The following is a 17,384-nucleotide window of genomic DNA, read 5'->3' as shown; positions in this document are numbered from 1 at the left end:
TACTTTAATCTACCCTCTAAGAAACGGTCCCGTAGCGGCCGTTCCTCTGAGAGAGGCGAACACCACGTGTGAACACTCGGGGCTCATTCATAAACCTCTCCACATTGGGGGGGGGTGGAGTCATGGAAACATCCTGACAGCCGGTAACCCCCCAGTACCGGCCTGCGACATGCAGGAAGACCACCAAAACAAACTGATGGAGGTTAGGGTTAGAGGGAAAATAAGGCCATTCCACTTGTATTGAAGTAAGTATTGAACTTACTCCATCCATTCTATACACGATCCTCTTACCATAAAAGTAATGGAAAAGTCAAAGGCTCTGGAAGGCACACGATTTAATTTTGAGAACGAAGATTTTGTAGAAACACAAAATAAAATTAATGTGTTTCACTGCCAACACCTATCACTGGAGTTTAGTGGTCAGATTCCCTTAGGTACTTTACTATATACAGTACACACATTTCAAAAAACCACTCTTGCACTTAAGAACAGAGACTATAAGGACAAAGACCTGACAACGACTGGACAATTCTTTTGTTGTTATCTAAAAAGAACATAGGCTATTCTATGGTATTTCCTCATTTTTTTTGTTAATTAAGTTGGCACACACTGCAACGTTTACTCTGATACTACACATCGACACATATACATAAAAATACAGACAGATAAGAAATACACCAAGTTCCATTCTGGGTTTGAGAGATGACAGAATCTTTCCACTGCACTGTATACTGTGGTATCAGCTGACCTATTCTGGACCTTTGCCTCTATATCAATGACACATGGAAATAATGAAGCCAGCTAACCATACTTCCTGAATTATTTTTTCTTCGCCTTGTCATACAGAAATGCTAGCAGGGATGCTATACAAAGTTTTGGATTAAAGAATATATTATTCAGTGGAATTGTGCAAATAAGGTAAAACATGTTGGACATTACTTAATTTACTCAAAGCATTGAAAGCTAAAAAGCAGTTATGAGAATCGACTCCCAAAGCACAGAGCTGACAAGACCAATCAAAACAAAGAGTTGTCATCTCTTAACAGCTCTTTGGGCACCTTCAAAAAAAAAATGACTGATGTAGTTGAAGAGAAACATGAAAGAGAAGATCAAGAGAAAAAGAGATGATCAAGCTCAACACAGACTGGAAGGACTTTTCATATGAAATTAGTCTTTGAAACATTTAGTTCTTTTATCCACCCGCAGTCAGCACAGCTGCATAGAACAATCTCCCAAGGGCAGCAGCTACAATTTATGCTGTAAGACCTATCCAAACCTGTAATTTGTTTTTCAGGATTCAGGTGAAACACATAGTTTATCTTCCCATTCTCTGTTTAATTCTACTTGGAAACAAGGTCATTATGAATTTGTGCCAGGTTTTAAATTTTGCAACCTCAGGCATTTAATTTCTTCCAACTTCCCTAAAACAGTGCCAATATACAAGGCACAGCACATACACAAACAGACTATGCTCATCTACCCAGCTTCATGATTTCTCATCTGCCCGTCTCTGGTGACAGCCTTAAAACCTTAGAAGCTCTGAAAGATGGCAAGAGCACCAGAAGACTGCAACTCCCACCAGGCCACCTGGACCCTGAGATGCTACCCTGTTCCTGCAGGAACTTTAGTAAATGAAATTCCCTTCTGTGGAGGCTAACTTGCATTATTTTCTCTTCTCCAGACAGAAATGGGATAAAGAAGAGAGGAAAACCCTTAGGAGTGCATGGGCAGGGTGCTGATGACATGAGACAGGAAGGATTTGGCATGTGTTTCTCCCACCCTCCATTCCTCCCTGATGTGAATGGCATTCACTTGAAAGATAAGATGCAAAATAAAAAGGTAGCAGTGAAAAATAAGTTGACATCTCTCAACTTTCTTATTGTTCCTTTCCATTTTTATTAGAATGCATATAGCTTTGAATATATTATCTGAAAGAGGCAAGTACCCTGGATGAAAAAATAGCTTTTGCTTCTCCTCACGGTCTTTTAACCAGTTTTCAACTGTGTAACGAAATCTAGACTATGAGCAAGTTAACAAACACCTCACAACTCAGAGTGGCTCTGATTTTCAGTAGTTCTTCTCAAGCAAAGTTGATCTAGTGAGTAACAAATACCCTCAACACAAGAAGCTGGGGCTTGAGTATGTCCACCAAATATCTTTTAGCCTAATCTCATCCTCTAAGCAAAATATTGCAAGCAAGAACTTTGATTTCAAGTCAAGACTACAAACACTGTGGAGTGGAACTCACAGAAATGCTACGTAGAAGTGTGTTCTTCTGGAATAAAACTAGTAGTAAGGAAGGCAGTCTACCCATGCAGTAGCTCTTTTTTTGCCACGTTCTCCCAGCTTTCTTCCAAAATATTTTAACATCATGCACTCCATTTTTGTAGTCAGACACAACTGACTTACACAACTTAAAATGTCCCCGGTTTTGACAAAACTCCTGTTTGGCAATCTGAAGGGGAACAGCCTGTTACACTCACAGAGCAGCACATGTACCCCTATGGACATACATGCTATAAAGCAGAAGAGAAATCTTTAGTCTTTCTTGTATAACTGAGTTATATTCCTTAGAGAAAACAGTGTTACAACATTATGCAACTTTTCCTTCATCCAGAACATGGCATTTAGATTAAAAAAAATAATTCTAATTTAAAAAAAATAAAAAATAAATCTGTGACAACTCATTTACCCTGAAGAATCCAACAAGAACAGCTTGTGTCAGAATCTCAAGGGGCTACATCTAAACAAACTTTCAACTTGCCTCTTGTTCAATGCTGGAAAAAGCTGTTCAACCTCAGCACACTGCAATTATTATACTTAATCTTGGTGAGAAAGGATTTTGTTTGTAGATACGTACTTGAACACTTTGTCTTTCTCATAAACTGGTGGCTTTATTGCTATAGGCAGTTTTTCCTTGTTTTCTGCTAAAATAGCCTAAAAAAACAACAACACAAAAATTTAGTATTAGGGAGAATAAATGAGCAGCCTTAGGTCAACCTCTGCAATATTCAGCAGATACAAACAACAGCTTAGACCAAACTGAATTTTTAAGTGTGCATAATCAGGTTTATAAAATAAGTGACTGAAAAACAACAAAACCTTTAAGAAGAACCTACAAGTAAAATATTCTGTATGGCCCAACGTCCACCCAAGTGTTCTATTAGCAATAGTCTGTTGAAGTTCAACCTGTTAAAATTTTCTCAAATTGTAAACCTTTACAGATAATTTTCTGCAATCTCTTACTTCCATATAAGTACTTAAATGCATATATATATATAGGTGCATTTGTAGTCATAGTCAAAATGACGGTCCATCTGCATGTCTCCTCAGTGTGTTGTCTTTGGTGCAAGTGAATTCCACCAAAGCTGTATTTTGAGAAACATACTGTGTTGTGTAATATGAGGCTCAGAAAAAAAAAAAAAAAAAAAAAATCAGTACTACAGCAGAAGGGCATCAGTGGTAAGAGGATATTTCCAACACCTCTGACCAATAAAAGGAAATGCAAATTAGGATCATTGCTGATACCTTGCCCAAGGAAACAGCTCACAGAAACCAGAAATTCTGGGACGGAAGTACATTTTGAGAAGACAAAGTAGCTGCTGTTCTGCAACAGCTTCCCAAGTTCCAGCTGCTGCAGGCTATCCTGGTAAGTTGCAGTGGTGAAATGTCTGCCCAGCCACAGCCATACCTCTCTAGCTTTCAGGCTGTTATAGGGAACACAATCATACGTAACTGGAAAGCACGAACAAAACCACAATCGTAACTGAAGATACAAACAGAAAATATTTCCTGCAGTCACCTAAGAAGAGGAAGGGAGCCTGCACTTTTAAGAGAAGATTACAATTTTCGTAAAAGTACCAGAGAATTCATTACTGTCTTTTCTGCAACTCAAATGCTGTTGCAGAACAGCAACTACTGTAGTCCCCCACCAAGAGATACTTCTTCCATCCCAGACACATCATTAGAAGCTGCCTCCCCTGACACTGGTTTCTGCAATTACTGCCCCATCATTACCCATAGTACCATTTAAGTTACAGACTTTGTGGTCTGTGTTGGAGACTAGAATTAGGTAACAGAACAAAAACCAGGTAAAAGTTAAGCCACAATGTTGCTGTAACAACTCTGATTCTTTTAAATAGAACACTGAAGCCTTCAGGTTTCTTTTAAGGAAAATTCAAGTAAGAACTCAAACAGCCTTAGCTATAGTAAAAACAAACAACACAGCCCATTTAACAACAAATTATTATTTGCACAAAGCAGCAAAGCAGTTGCAGAAATTGCACAGTGACAGCAACAAATGATTTTGAAACAGTATGACTTGCACAAATACTTAGAAACATTTTCACACAATTGTATTTCCCTGCAGAACTGGTGGCTGCCATACCAATGCTGTAAAGAGATCTCTGAAGTTGTCTGTACCTTTTTGTGCATGTACCTCTGCTTATGTGAACATATGGGAATTAGAAGTGTCAGCAACATATTTCTTTCTAGCTATCTCACTTTTGGTGTTTAAGGCTGTGTTATTCCCGAAGCTATTCCCGAAGTCTGTGACCAGTTAAGACCTTAGTCAAGAACTAAACATTGAAGTGTAAATGAAGCTCTGTTGGTAATAAATATTTGTCATATTTTCTCAACAGCTGGATGGCAGAGGCAAAGAAAACACAGGATGCTTTGAGATGTTTTATGGTGCAGTGGTAAAGAAGCATACTGTTTGCCCATTTGCCATACATAGTTCTTTAACTCAAACTGATCATCCCAAAAGAGTTAAAATACAGGCAAAAAGTTTGCCTTATCTGAGATCCAGGCATTTTTGCCAAGAGAATACCCGTAAGACATGAACTATGGGTGCACTGTTGTTCCTCATCTGTAAATGCAAATACATCTGTCCCTCTTCCAAAATGCAAAATCCCAACCAACCAATCTAACTTAGGTTACAAGACAGCCTAGCTATTTTGAATGTATACCTTTCTTTAGCAGAAGCAAGTTAACTTTATTTCTGACTAGATACTGTTAGTAACAAGCTTGATCCAGCATTTTCTACCTATCTTCTATCATAAGAAACATTTGGAGTAGAGATTTATCTTTAGAAGTTGCACTTGGAATGCTGTTTGTGGCCACCAGAGCACCCTCATAGGCATCAGGATCCTTCATTTTTCTTTTAAAAGAACCTCATGTAGACTTGGCCCATAACTATCCAGACAACATTAATTTCACATCCTTAAAATATCACAAAATGCTAGTAGAAAGGAGAGCTCAAAACAAAATTGATCAGTACTTTTCAACAGTGTCCTCCAGTTAAAGATAGACACCCTAGAAAGGCTGGACCAGATGATCCTGGAGGTCCCTTCCAACCTGGCCTTCTATGACCCTATGATCTCTGCTTCAATATTTAATGGTTCTAAACCATGAGAATAAATGAGTAGACAGACCCTAAAATAAATACTTCCATAATTCAAGACTGACCAGAAGTGCTACAGTAACAAACCCAATCAGCAAGCCTATTAGACAATGTATCAAATATCTAACTGCAAGACAGGTACTCCATATGAAGTACCACTAGCACGCTTCAGTTTTCAAAGAGTTAAATATTAAGACATTTCTTGTGTCACCATGCTTTCTTTGAAATTGTATTTTTTATTTGACAGCTATACTCTTAATTAATCTTTAAGTCTAAAGAGAAGCAAAACCAGAACACCACAATGTTTTTTAGACACTTACTCTTCTTAAAAGAGATAACATACGAGATTAACTTGTTGAAATTATACCTGGTAGTGCTCATCTGATGGCTCTGGAGTAAAAGAGTTGACATCCAGCACTTCAGTAGGCACCCATGGTAACAAAACACACTTCCTGATCAAGCGATCTGCTTCCCCATAAGCATAGTCACGAGTCACTTCATCTGCAGCAAAAAAGGAGAACATTCCAGGAACTGCCTCTCATTCTCCACTGAAAATCTTACCCATGGCATATCACATAAATGATAGTTGAACAGTTAACAGTATAACTTTTTTTATTTAAGTGTAAAATTAGAGATAATTAAAGAACTACCTTAAAAGGGTATTATTTAGGATGCAAAAATTAGCACAAAACCATCTGACATGTGAATTTAATCAGACAGCAGGACAATTCTCCATATATTGGGGGCATAAGGCAGTTCCCCAACAAAGATTCCAGGAGTAAACCGTTGGCCTAGCATTTCTCAACTTCCAGCACTTGACTTTCTGACTCAAAGCTACAAATGTGTAACTTAAGGCATTTTTTAAATTATCAGATGAGTGAATGAGTGGTTTCACCAACACAGCAGTGCAAGATTTAAGTTGTCTATCAATATTTTTTGACTGATAAAGACCTCTATCACATAAATTATGGAAGTGCCAGGCAAAAAACTTTTACATTCAATAGCACTACAAAACACACAGCCATTTTGGTTTGAAATATTTGCTCTACAATGAAGTGCTCGTATTTTGTAAGAATATGACCCATCTTCTATTGCAAGCATAAAAATACTCAACAAAACTTGACACACACTTACCACCAGTTTCAAGGTCTCTCAAAGGCCAGAGAACAGTGTAAGCAATTTGTTGAGGCATATAAAACAGAGGTGCTGTTGCAAAACTAGGTTGATCTGAATGTTGAATGCGTGATCCAAATTCATCCATAATGTACCAGACAGGAACCTTCTCCTCTGCAGTCTGTACAATTAAAGAGAGTGAGGCATCCTGAACATATCAATTGCTAGAAAAGCACCGCAAGACAGAAGGCACTGGAAGCACCTCCTACACCATTTCTCCATTTCCTACTCTAGCTAAGATGGTGAGGTGCTAGGTACAGAGTAACACTCTCATCCAGGCAACTCTGAGGCTAATCCAGACTAGCACCCAGCCACAGCTGGGAACAGCCTGTTCCCATTTTAACAGCACAGTCCCATCCTCTCTCCTACACTAGTGCTATTGCCTACAAGACCTGCTTCTCCTGTACCAAATTGGCCAGTCTGGGGAGCTAAACCAGCAGAAGGCTGTTTGGTAGGATTAGTTTTCTTTAATTTTCTCTAAGAATCAGTTTTCTAAAAGGAGTCTGAAGTTTACATCTTAAGAGTGAAGGAGACTATAACTGCCTCTTTCAACAACAGCTGGCTGTGAGAATGTTTGGGTTGCATCAAAGCACCCCTTCCTGCAACACTTATGATAAAATCTTAAATGAATGAACACACTTTAAATCGCTTGGTAGCACTTTTAAATTGCTTGGTTGCCTTTTTACAGATGCAGAAATGGAGCAGAGATTAGACTTAAGATATTAAAGCAGACTGGTGCTAGCAAGGGGAAAAGAAGACAAGTTCAACTACAGGTTGCATTAATTGCCTTCCAGGAATTAATTTTTCAAGTGGTAACACATAATCCCACCTGATGTACAAGCCATTCATGGCAAAAAGATGGGAAACAAAGACATAGGGTAGAAAGATCAAGAGATACTGTTTAGATAGAGAAAAAGAGAAAGCAAGCACAAAAAATCCCTTTCTCAGCAATTTTTCAGGCTTGATACTTTGTTAGACAGTTGATTTGTTAACAGATTATCTCATTCTATATAAGAAAGTTTGAAGAGAATAAACCCACATGTCATACAAGCAGATCTCCCCTTCTAGCCCCTTTCTTTTGCAGCAGACCCTTACCCTGTCTATAAAAAACCCCTCAAAGTTCTCATCAGAAAGCTTATAGCAAGTTGCTGTACACTTTAGGCCTACATAGCACTTGTTCTTCCACAGAGAAGTTCGTTCTGAAATGACTGTAAAGGGCCTTTTTTGTATTGAAAACATATCTTTATTAATAGCTGTATGTGAATGTCTTCACCCAGGATTGCTCAGAACTATTAGGATCCTAATAAGGCTTTAGAGACTGTCCTGGTTTGAGCCAGGATGAAGCCAATTTTCCTTTTACTAAATTTTTTTTTTTCCTTCAGTAAGCTTTCTTTTAACTAGTAGCAGGGGGTTCCCACTAAGACTGATAATGGTGGAACGGTTTTTCTAACTGCTGGGTCTTCAAGGCTGCACCTTCACTCTGCCGGCTGAGACACTACAGGGAGATCTATGATGCCCCCATAGAAGACTGAGTTAGACAGACAGCAAGACTGGCCAGAGATATTCCATTCCATATATCTACGTAAGCTCAGAGGAAGGTCAGAGATCACAGAAGACAACTTCCTTCCTACTTCTTCTTCCCTTCTCTTCTATCTATGGCTGGCATCCAGAGAGGACACCATCTATCCATCACTGTTGACCCCCATCACTCTCTGCTCTCTTCAGCAGCTCCAGAATTTCTCAGGACTGTTCACAGCTCAGGAGATGCTGTGGGAGTTGCTGGGGGCAGGGGGAAGCGAGAGGCTTTTGCACATTTGTGAACGTATTTGCATATAATTGCATATATTTTCTTTTATCATTGGTGTTTAATTAAAGCTGTGTAGTTTAGTTTTCAATCCAGCCAAGTCTCTCCTTTTTCGCCTTCTCCTTCCCTGCCTGGGTGGGAGGGGATCGAGAGCATTGTTGTCAGACCTGAGTCAAACGGTGGCAGAGACTTACCCCTTGAGAAAGCTGGTAGGTCTGATTATATTTCCACATTTCCTGTAACACTTGTTCAATACTGCCCTCATCTGGGATCTCTCCATGAAAATCGATTCCCATAAGATTTGTCATTCTGTGCAGTAAGCCAGGTACATGAAGCAGCTGCTGGCGGGCATGTTCAATGCGGTACGTCCAGGCGTGGTCAATGAGGAAAATGCTTAAAGAGAATTTTGGTTTCATTACAACAGCATATTTTTACACATGCATACCCAAACATTCTGTAATTAAGAGCTACAGTTCCTTGCAGATGGTTTGATAACTAAGTCTTCTCTTACTCCCAAAAGTACTCACTGCCAGAGTACACATTGTAACATTACAGGTTAGGAACAACTTCCCAGTACTAACTAACAAACTGGTTTTCTTCCAGAAAGCTTATTGTGCGTATCTCCACAAAAACAAGAAGCAAAAACAGAACAGGGCACTCTGTAAGCCTAGTTCCCTTTAAAGGCTAGGAACACAAGAGTTTCTTTCCTTTCAATCATTAACTCAACTGCATCAACCTGATATTCTTGCCTGAAGAAGGAAAACAATACATTATTTTGCAAAAGTATTCAAGGATTTTGTTAGACACGAGCTCTGTGACATCTACCATCATCTGTAAAACTAGGTGGAGAGATCTGATCATCCACAACTTGAATCATTTGCTATTAAAAAAAAAGAAAAAAAAAGGATTAGGTTTTAAGTTATTTTGATTGCTCGTTTTTGAGGATGTTTACCTCCCCCCATCCTCCCTCAGGTCTTCTTAGAAAAAATACATTGTTTTAAAAGAAAAAGAATTACCAATCTAATCCAAAACAAATTACACACAACCGGCTCAGCTTCCCTTGACAAATGTAGCACTTGTTTAAGCTGCATGATTTTTACAAAAAACATAGTTATTCAAACAGAAAGAAGGCTTCTCGACATTTTGGTAATATGCTCTTACTGAACTAAGTTAGAGAGGACTCTGGATTACACCTGCTAAAAAACCCCAACAAAACAAACAAAAGCGCCCCACGAACCATACTTCAGAACACTAAAAAACATGTCAGCTGTAGTGTAAATTGAGTATCCTCAAACAATTATTGTATCTCAGAGTCCACATACAGAAGAAACTTCATCTAATTGTAAGCAAATAGGTGTGTTGGTGTTCTGCTCCTACATTCCCACACCATTGAATGCTGCAGGGAAGCACAAGATTATCACAGGAGCAGTTGTAAACTTTATAATTTAAGTGTGTTCTCAGATTTAGAAAGGCAATTACTCAGGTTAAAGAAGGCATATAATGGCAGTTACCTATACTCTATGTTGTTTTCACTCAACAAGGCTAAATTTCAATTCTTAGACTTTGTATGTTTACCTAAGACCTAAAAAGTATGAAAGTTCTGGCAAAAGAAGTTCAATAGAACTGAGCAAAACTGTGTTTAAATCTCCAGCACAGCTGACTTAATCTCACTGCCATTTATATGGCAGCCTGCTCTATGCTTGAAATAAAAAGAACACAAAAAGCTGTGTTGTAACATTTTTTCTTATGAAACTTTTTTCTAGTTTTATAACTGCATACTAGTCTCATATTTAAGACAGATCAGCTGATTCTGAAGAAAGCAAGCAGTAACTTGATGTATTCAATTATATATGCACACATAATGCTCACACTCTAGAATTACGGTGTAGGACAACTCTTGGCAGCTAACATTCCACAGGACAACTCTACATTACTTGCAGATGCCAATGGTTCTCCCCAGTACATGGCAAGCTCTGCAAAACCCTTGAATATGGGTGGGGGCTCCATGCAGTACTGCAGGGGCCCCTGAGCAACTGATAGCAACCGGTTTCTCACAGGAGGTGGAGGGGGTACCACCTGCGAGCCCATTCCTGCCCTGCCTGCAGCACACATCACATGGGGTGAGGAGGTCCGCAGGAAGAGGGGCAAGCAGCAGGGAAGGTGGGAGGAAAGTGGCAAGAGAGCAGCTCTGGAAGCAGCTCCAGGTCTGAAGGGGAAGCTAGCTGCCTGAACCCTGCCTGACAGGAGAGCCTGCCGTTTTGTTGGCCTCAGCTGTTTGTTTGGGGGTTTCTTGCTCTTATTTTGGGGGGTGATGATGTATTTTAACTTGAGAGGCTTATGGGCACAAAGTCCTAGCATCCTCCTCAGCCCTGGGCAACTAGGAATGTGGGGAGCCAGCAGCCCTTGCCACCATGGTGCTCCTTCCCCCTCTGCACAGCACACATGGCAAACCCAGAACCAGAGCTGCTCCACGGGCTCAGAAGGCAGTGGGAGGCAGCAGGGCAGCTGTTTGCTTGCTCCACAGCTTCCCGAGCAAAACCCTCCTGTAGTTCTCCCCACCTGCATTGCATCCCACCCCTGCATTAGCTGGCTGCACTAATGTTGACGAAAATTTTTGGTTTTGTATTTCACATCTGATGTAGTTGTCTTTATCTGATTGTTAATCTAAGTATTACTTTATTATCTGCCAAACTGCTTGCTGTCAGGCACTCAGGGCTCCCTGCAGTACTGGGCAGAGCCCTTTCAGGGGCTTTGCAGAGCTCTCCACGGGCCAGGGAGGGGCAGCAGCATTTGCTGGTAATGTAGAGCTGTCCCATTCAGCCTTTGGAAGATGTGCCTCAAAGCATGAATCTTTCCTCAAACATGTCTTGTAATAAGAAAACAGGATTTTTGAACAGGATCAAAAAGTTTTAGAGCAAACTGTAGACATCATTTATGGTTTAAGACCACTCTAGTTATGAAATCACTACTCACCTATTGGGATTGGATGCTTGAAGCCCATTCTCATTTGTTACGATAACTTTGAAACAAGGTTCATTTCCAGGATTTGGTTTCTTTTTAAATTCTTCTTCCATTTCTTCATCACCTTCTTCTTCCTCATCCACCTCTTCTACTTGCATTATACCAAAGTAGTCTCCAGCATCAAATATCTGAGATTGAAAGTGCACAAAATATCAACAATTTGTTGAGGCAGTACCCTGATTTGCATAAATGCAACAATGAAAGGCACTTAAAAAACAATTCTGGCCTGCAACTCACTTAAAATCAGCATTCTAAACTTAACAGATAAACGAATAATGGTATTTATTCTTGCACATTCTAATAGAGACGTTTGATTAGGAAGTTTCTTTAGTTAATACTGGCAGGAAGCTTTGCTGGTTTCTTTGGATGATCATCTAGTTTATCTCACACAGAATTCTACAAGCTGAAAACAGAATATCTTTGCTAAAATCAGCAATTTAAGACCTGCAAAAGCAAGTATATCCAGACTACACAACCATACTGAAGTACATTAAGGCCCCTGAAGAAAAACAGCTTTTATCACACGTTTTGAAAAAGTCAAGAAATCTCAGCATGTTTCCTCCTCCTCTTCTTTTCCTCAACAAGTAACTGACCATGCTCACTCACCTCTGGATGAGTTGGGAGGTTCCTCAGAGTGCTGCAATTTAAGGTCTATATACTTTCCTCTACTGATGTGCTGAAAGGGATTTGTTTGCATTCTTGCCTACTCCAGACAACTCCTTGATCTAGAACCTACATAAATTAAGTAGGTCACTACAAAAGGTTCCTATCAAAAATTTGCCATATGGTTGGTTTGCATATCTTTTGCAAAACCACAACTCTGCTAGCAACTTTCAAGATTTAAAACTGAGCATGTACTTTTAAAAAGAAAGAAATGTGTAAAATCTCAGAAAACTTTTCAAATGTTTTCAGAGGGAGTTAATTCATTAAGTCACTCACACTGAATCAGGCAGGAGCAAACAAATCCTTTGTCTCAATCTAATCTCACCAGAAAGTATCAGGAAGACCTAGAATTGTGACCTCTAGAGTTACTGATTTAACATGTCAAGCACACGTTCACCTAGCTTCTGATGCCACACTATTAGAAGTTATTACTTCTAGATATTGACAACATATTAGCTATATAATTCCAGAGGTAGTGACAAGCTTTTATTTGTTCAAGTGATACTTGAGAGTAATTATTTCTGTTAAGTCTCAATAAGGAGGGGAAGAAATCAACTCCACAACTGTAAAGCCAGGCCACCTAGACAAATTACACAGCTGCCCAACGACAGCTAGCAAGGGAGGAACGCAGTGAGGAAACACCACCTCCTTCAGACCTTAAGCCACAGTATGATACCATAGACCAGATCCAAGTGAAGTACCTTAAACTACTTTCTCAGGATCTGGGGTTGGCATTTTCTTTTGGGCTGGGGGTAAGAAAAAGACACTGCCAACAATGTGTTGGCAAAGTTGCCATAGACATTCTTCTGAAGGTAAAGAAAATGACTTCAACAACCTCACTGGAGATTAAAAATACATCTATTCTTAAAAATTAGAAACTGACTTAATATCATCTGCTTCAGCAGGCATCAAAATAAGATAGCAATTCTAATTTATTCTTAGTTTTCCAGTTTTGCTAGAAGAGGGTAACAATACTCAATAGTAAGTAGTATCATGACCTCTTGCTGTTTGTTACATGAGTAACCACCAACATTTATTTAGGTCTCTGCTTGGGTTGCATGTGCAAGTCATAGACATTCTAAGCTGAGGTAACCACAGGCAGGTCTCAACAAAAGGAAGAGTCCCTCCTTGTGCAGCTGTCAATGGTGCTTACGATTTTTATTCACGAGGTTAGCTCCCAGCTGGATCAGCTCCCCGATTTGGCTCACCTCACAAGTGCAAAATCAGCCCATGACAAACATGTGCATCAGAGCACACGTTTCGCTCCTCCTTGAAGTGATGTGGGATCAAGAGGTGTCCTCATCAAGGTAATCAGCGAGCAGAAGAAAGAGCAGCTAAGTGGCTAGCAGTCATTAGAAAAGTAAAACCACAGTGTGATTCACTAGAGTCCACTTCACACCTGCTACCGTAGGGCACTATGTATGCTTTCAACACTTGACATTTTGTCTGAAGGAGTTGGTATGAGTGGGGATTCTGTGATGTAAGCCAGCTACTGACTCAGAGCCTTCACTTGCCAAAGGTTCCACCCATTCACCAAACACCCATGATGAATGTTAATATCAAGTCTTTCTACAACTAAGGGAAGGTGTTTGCTTTATATTTTATTAAGTATCAACACAAAACTTAAAAATGAAGGAACTCCAGATCCTCTAAGCCAAACTTTCAACCTCTCCCTCCAATATAGCATCAGTTGCATGAGACTGTAGCAATTGTAGTCAGCAAAAACTCTATTTTTAATACCTTTTTGGTATTTTAAGCAAGAAAAAATAATATACTTGAGGATTTATAACATTTAAAAAGTGAATTGGGTGTATTTCTCATCTGAAACAATCATGCTTCTTGGAACAGCAAGTCAAGAGCAACTTAACCAGTGGTTTTTTGTGAGTTTTTTGTTGTTTTTTGAAATTTGTAATTGGCAATGCAAACACTTCAGTAGTGAACTGACCGGTTTGGCAGAAGTGCCTGGTTTGCAATCTGTACACAGCCTGTTGAGGTGGACACAACACTGTTGTCTCCCTCTCTCCCTCCCTTTGAGAGGGTCTGTCACACCGTAAAACTACTAATGCAGCCACTCCATAAAAGACATCTTTAGCTACTTAAGGACAAAACAGCCGGGTAAGATCATGCCACCAATTTGAAAAGTATAACATCTTCCTTGAAACAGAATAGGTAGAGCTTATATTAAGCACCCCAGCAGAGTAATAGTCTCTAGAAGACAGCAAAAAACGTGCATTTTGGTGGCACAACTCTTTGCAAGTAAAACATGCTTAGGCAAAATCACTCCTTCTTAAACTCAGGTGCAGTTCCAACCAAGCAAATGTAATGAACAAGAGAATGTGATAGCAAAACAGGCACATGTCATGACAATTACCACACACAGGGATCTTGAACAAATTACTTTTAGGCACTATGCAAACTGCTTTGAAGGCCTCAGGTAGCCTCTGAGCAAGAACCTGCCCTCACCTGTTCTGAAACTTAAGTCTAGTAGTATTCAACATGCTGCATTCCTCCTAGTCATTAATTAAAAGCCTCCATTTCTAACCAGGATGAAACTCTAAGTAGCCCTTTGCCAGCAACATCTTGGGGCCACAAATATCATGCTGCAATACATAGAAGCCTGCCACGTAACTTAGCATATGACCGGAAAAGAAAAAAACATTATTATTAATAAAATTGGATGCATTTCCCAGGCTTATAACCAGACTATACATGGTTTCTCCAGTAACAGAAGAAACAATTGCTACATTGGAAACAGAATTTTAGTGTTTAGAGTAAATTATTGCACATGTTTGTGTTTTGTTTTTCTAGTTTCTGCCAAAAATGCAGAAAAGCTTCCTTCCCAACAGACATGTATGCCAAATGCAAAATATATAAATAAAAGCAGGTTTCTTGATCTAATAGATGTACCATGTTTTGAACAAGTAATCCAATTTAATTAATGGTTACATAATGCTCTCAGAAGGAAAACTGCCCCAGCAGATCTCAAGGTAAATGGAAAAAAAACAACCCTCCACTTCTCTTGCAGGCTTTAACATACACATAGGGTGACTGCATTTACTCTGTATGTTGAAGCATGTGTCTGTGTTGGAAAACAGCTGCCTGGGCTGGGTTTTAGAGGTAGTGATGTAAAAGAGATTTTTATCTGTATTACGGATGCAAATATTCCAAGTTCAATGTTAGAAAGTTTTAATCTTTGCAACAAGTTAGGACAAATGAAAAATTCCTCCTACCTTCACACATGAAGCAAGGATGCTCATCCCAAGCTCCATGTCACACTTTTTTAAATTTTTTTTTTCTCCAGTTATTCTTTATTATGCATACTCCCAAAATATTGTCACCCTTTCCCTTCACCTCCTTTGCCTTCTTTACTGCTGCTCTTCCAGCCACTCCACATTATCCAGTTCTAAGTAAGGTACTGTAGCTCTCTAGCTCCTCAAGAGCTTATCCCGTTCCTCACAGCAATTTCCTCTGGACAGTCCCTTCTTCTCTGTAACCTTTTGCCCTTCTTCTAGATAATAGCCAGAAGCTGCAACAGTGGAGACAAGCACCATCAGCGGTCTAATTTATCTTCTTAAGCACATTGAAATAATTAAATCTGTCCCTCCACACACACTGGAACACTTAGTACAAAAGAACACACCCAGCCACCGCTGGAAGCAAAATGAAACAGAAGGAGCCGCCTGCCACCTTAGGGCATGTGCTTTCTTCATCCAGCCTTTTTCCATCCCAGCCTCTGTAAAAGGATCAGGATTAGGGTTTCCTCACTCTATTATCTTACCTTTTAAATTTCACACAGCCCCCAACAAAGTTGGTAACATGCAAGGTTTTCAGCCACAGAACACAAACCTTAAGCCTGTCACAGGACAACTCCAAAGTTTGCCAGCTACCTCCAGCTTCATAACACTGGCACATAGCAATGCAACAGCTTGCAACTTTGAGTTTCCTTATCAGCTTTATACTGCCCTTTGTGTTACCCTGTTCCAGTACATCCCTTCTCAGTCCTTCCTATTTAAGTACAGCAGAAAATACGCCCTAGTGCAAGTTACCTGCACCTATGCTTGTTGAGAGATGTATAATACAACAGTGAGTTTGTGACTGGGGATATGTTTGAGTCAATGTATATTTATTTTCTCTGTTATACATATTCCAGTTATTAGCAGTACCAGACACACAAGTTGGAAAGCAGCAGGAACATATTCAGACCCTTCCTGACTGTATGTGCTATAAACACTCAGATTAGTTCATGACTTGCTATGACTCCCTCTTGTCCCAACTTTAAAGTTGAGACAGGGAAAAGAATTATTAAAGTAAGCAGAAATTAGTTTACTTCGTACATGCATGTTAAACTACAGTCCCCTCTCTTTCCCCACTGACGTATACCTCCTATTCAAACTTCTCATCCCATCTTGCTTGTTTCTCCACTGGTCATCATGCCATCCTGCACCCCATGGCTAGTTTTCTTTTCTCCTCCTACCTTGAGGTTCCCATCAGATCTCTTTCACTCTCCAGGACTGAAAGTTCACCTCACTCTTATTTCCTTCTTCAGGTAAACTCCTCCAGACTCCCTGGAGCACTCTCAAGTCTCCAGACAACTAGTTTCAGGTTGTGTCTCTTTCCTGCCTCAGTTTCTAGTTTCTTTACTGCAACGTATCCAAAACTGGTTTCCTCACCACTGAGGATAGCCGTGTATGTGCAAAATGAAAAATAAAAAAAATCCAAACGCAAACTGTGTCTTTACAAGCTCTTTGTCCACAATTACTCCTTTCCTCAACTTTGTTTTCTCAACACAAATCTCCAGGGATCAAGAGGATAGTTGCTAAAAATATCAATGTAAAGGGATTATCCATTCTGGAGTGTGCCTGTGCTCCCATTCTCCTTTTAGCTCAAGGCCAGGACCAGAAACTCCTGGTATGAGCTTCAACTGAAACACACCCAGCCCCTGCAAAGGGATGGTCTGTATGCTGCCAGGGCAAGGCTGCAACAAGGGAACTCAAAAAGCCTCACAAATATCAACAATCCCCAAAATGTATGTAATTGCATCCGAGTGGGGATTCTGCAAAAGCTTAGAACTTGCCCAAAAAGCTCAAGGCCAGGACCAGAAACTCCTGGTATGAGCTTCAACTGAAACACACCCAGCCCCTGCAAAGGGATGGTCTGTATGCTGCCAGGGCAAGGCTGCAACAAGGGAACTCAAAAAGCCTCACAAATATCAACAATCCCCAAAATGTATGTAATTGCATCCGAGTGGGGATTCTGCAAAAGCTTAGAACTTGCCCAAAACTGGGCCTGAAAAAGACATACAGCACTGTTGTTCTGAACCGC

The 17,384-nt window shown here is 39.9% G+C and overlaps 1 protein-coding gene across 1 annotated transcript in view; it reads right to left on the bottom strand.

Annotated features, from left to right (window-relative positions):
* TTLL12 (tubulin tyrosine ligase-like family, member 12) overlaps positions 1-17,384 on the bottom strand; it is a 31,244-nt gene that overhangs the window by 11,703 nt on the left and 2,157 nt on the right. Inside the window, exons 2-6 of the mRNA XM_010002979.1 lie at positions 11,352-11,527; positions 8,573-8,771; positions 6,536-6,695; positions 5,769-5,902; positions 2,861-2,937 (exon numbers count right to left, since the gene is read on the bottom strand). Coding sequence (XP_010001281.1) covers positions 2,861-2,937; positions 5,769-5,902; positions 6,536-6,695; positions 8,573-8,771; positions 11,352-11,527 — 746 coding nt within the window. The remainder of the gene's footprint in view (positions 1-2,860; positions 2,938-5,768; positions 5,903-6,535; positions 6,696-8,572; positions 8,772-11,351; positions 11,528-17,384) is intronic.

This window comes from Chaetura pelagica, unplaced genomic scaffold (assembly GCF_000747805.2).
Source record: "Chaetura pelagica isolate M959 unplaced genomic scaffold, ChaPel_1.0 scaffold117, whole genome shotgun sequence".
Taxonomy (NCBI): Eukaryota; Metazoa; Chordata; class Aves; order Apodiformes; family Apodidae; genus Chaetura; species Chaetura pelagica.
This window is presented reverse-complemented; position numbering and strand designations above follow the sequence as displayed.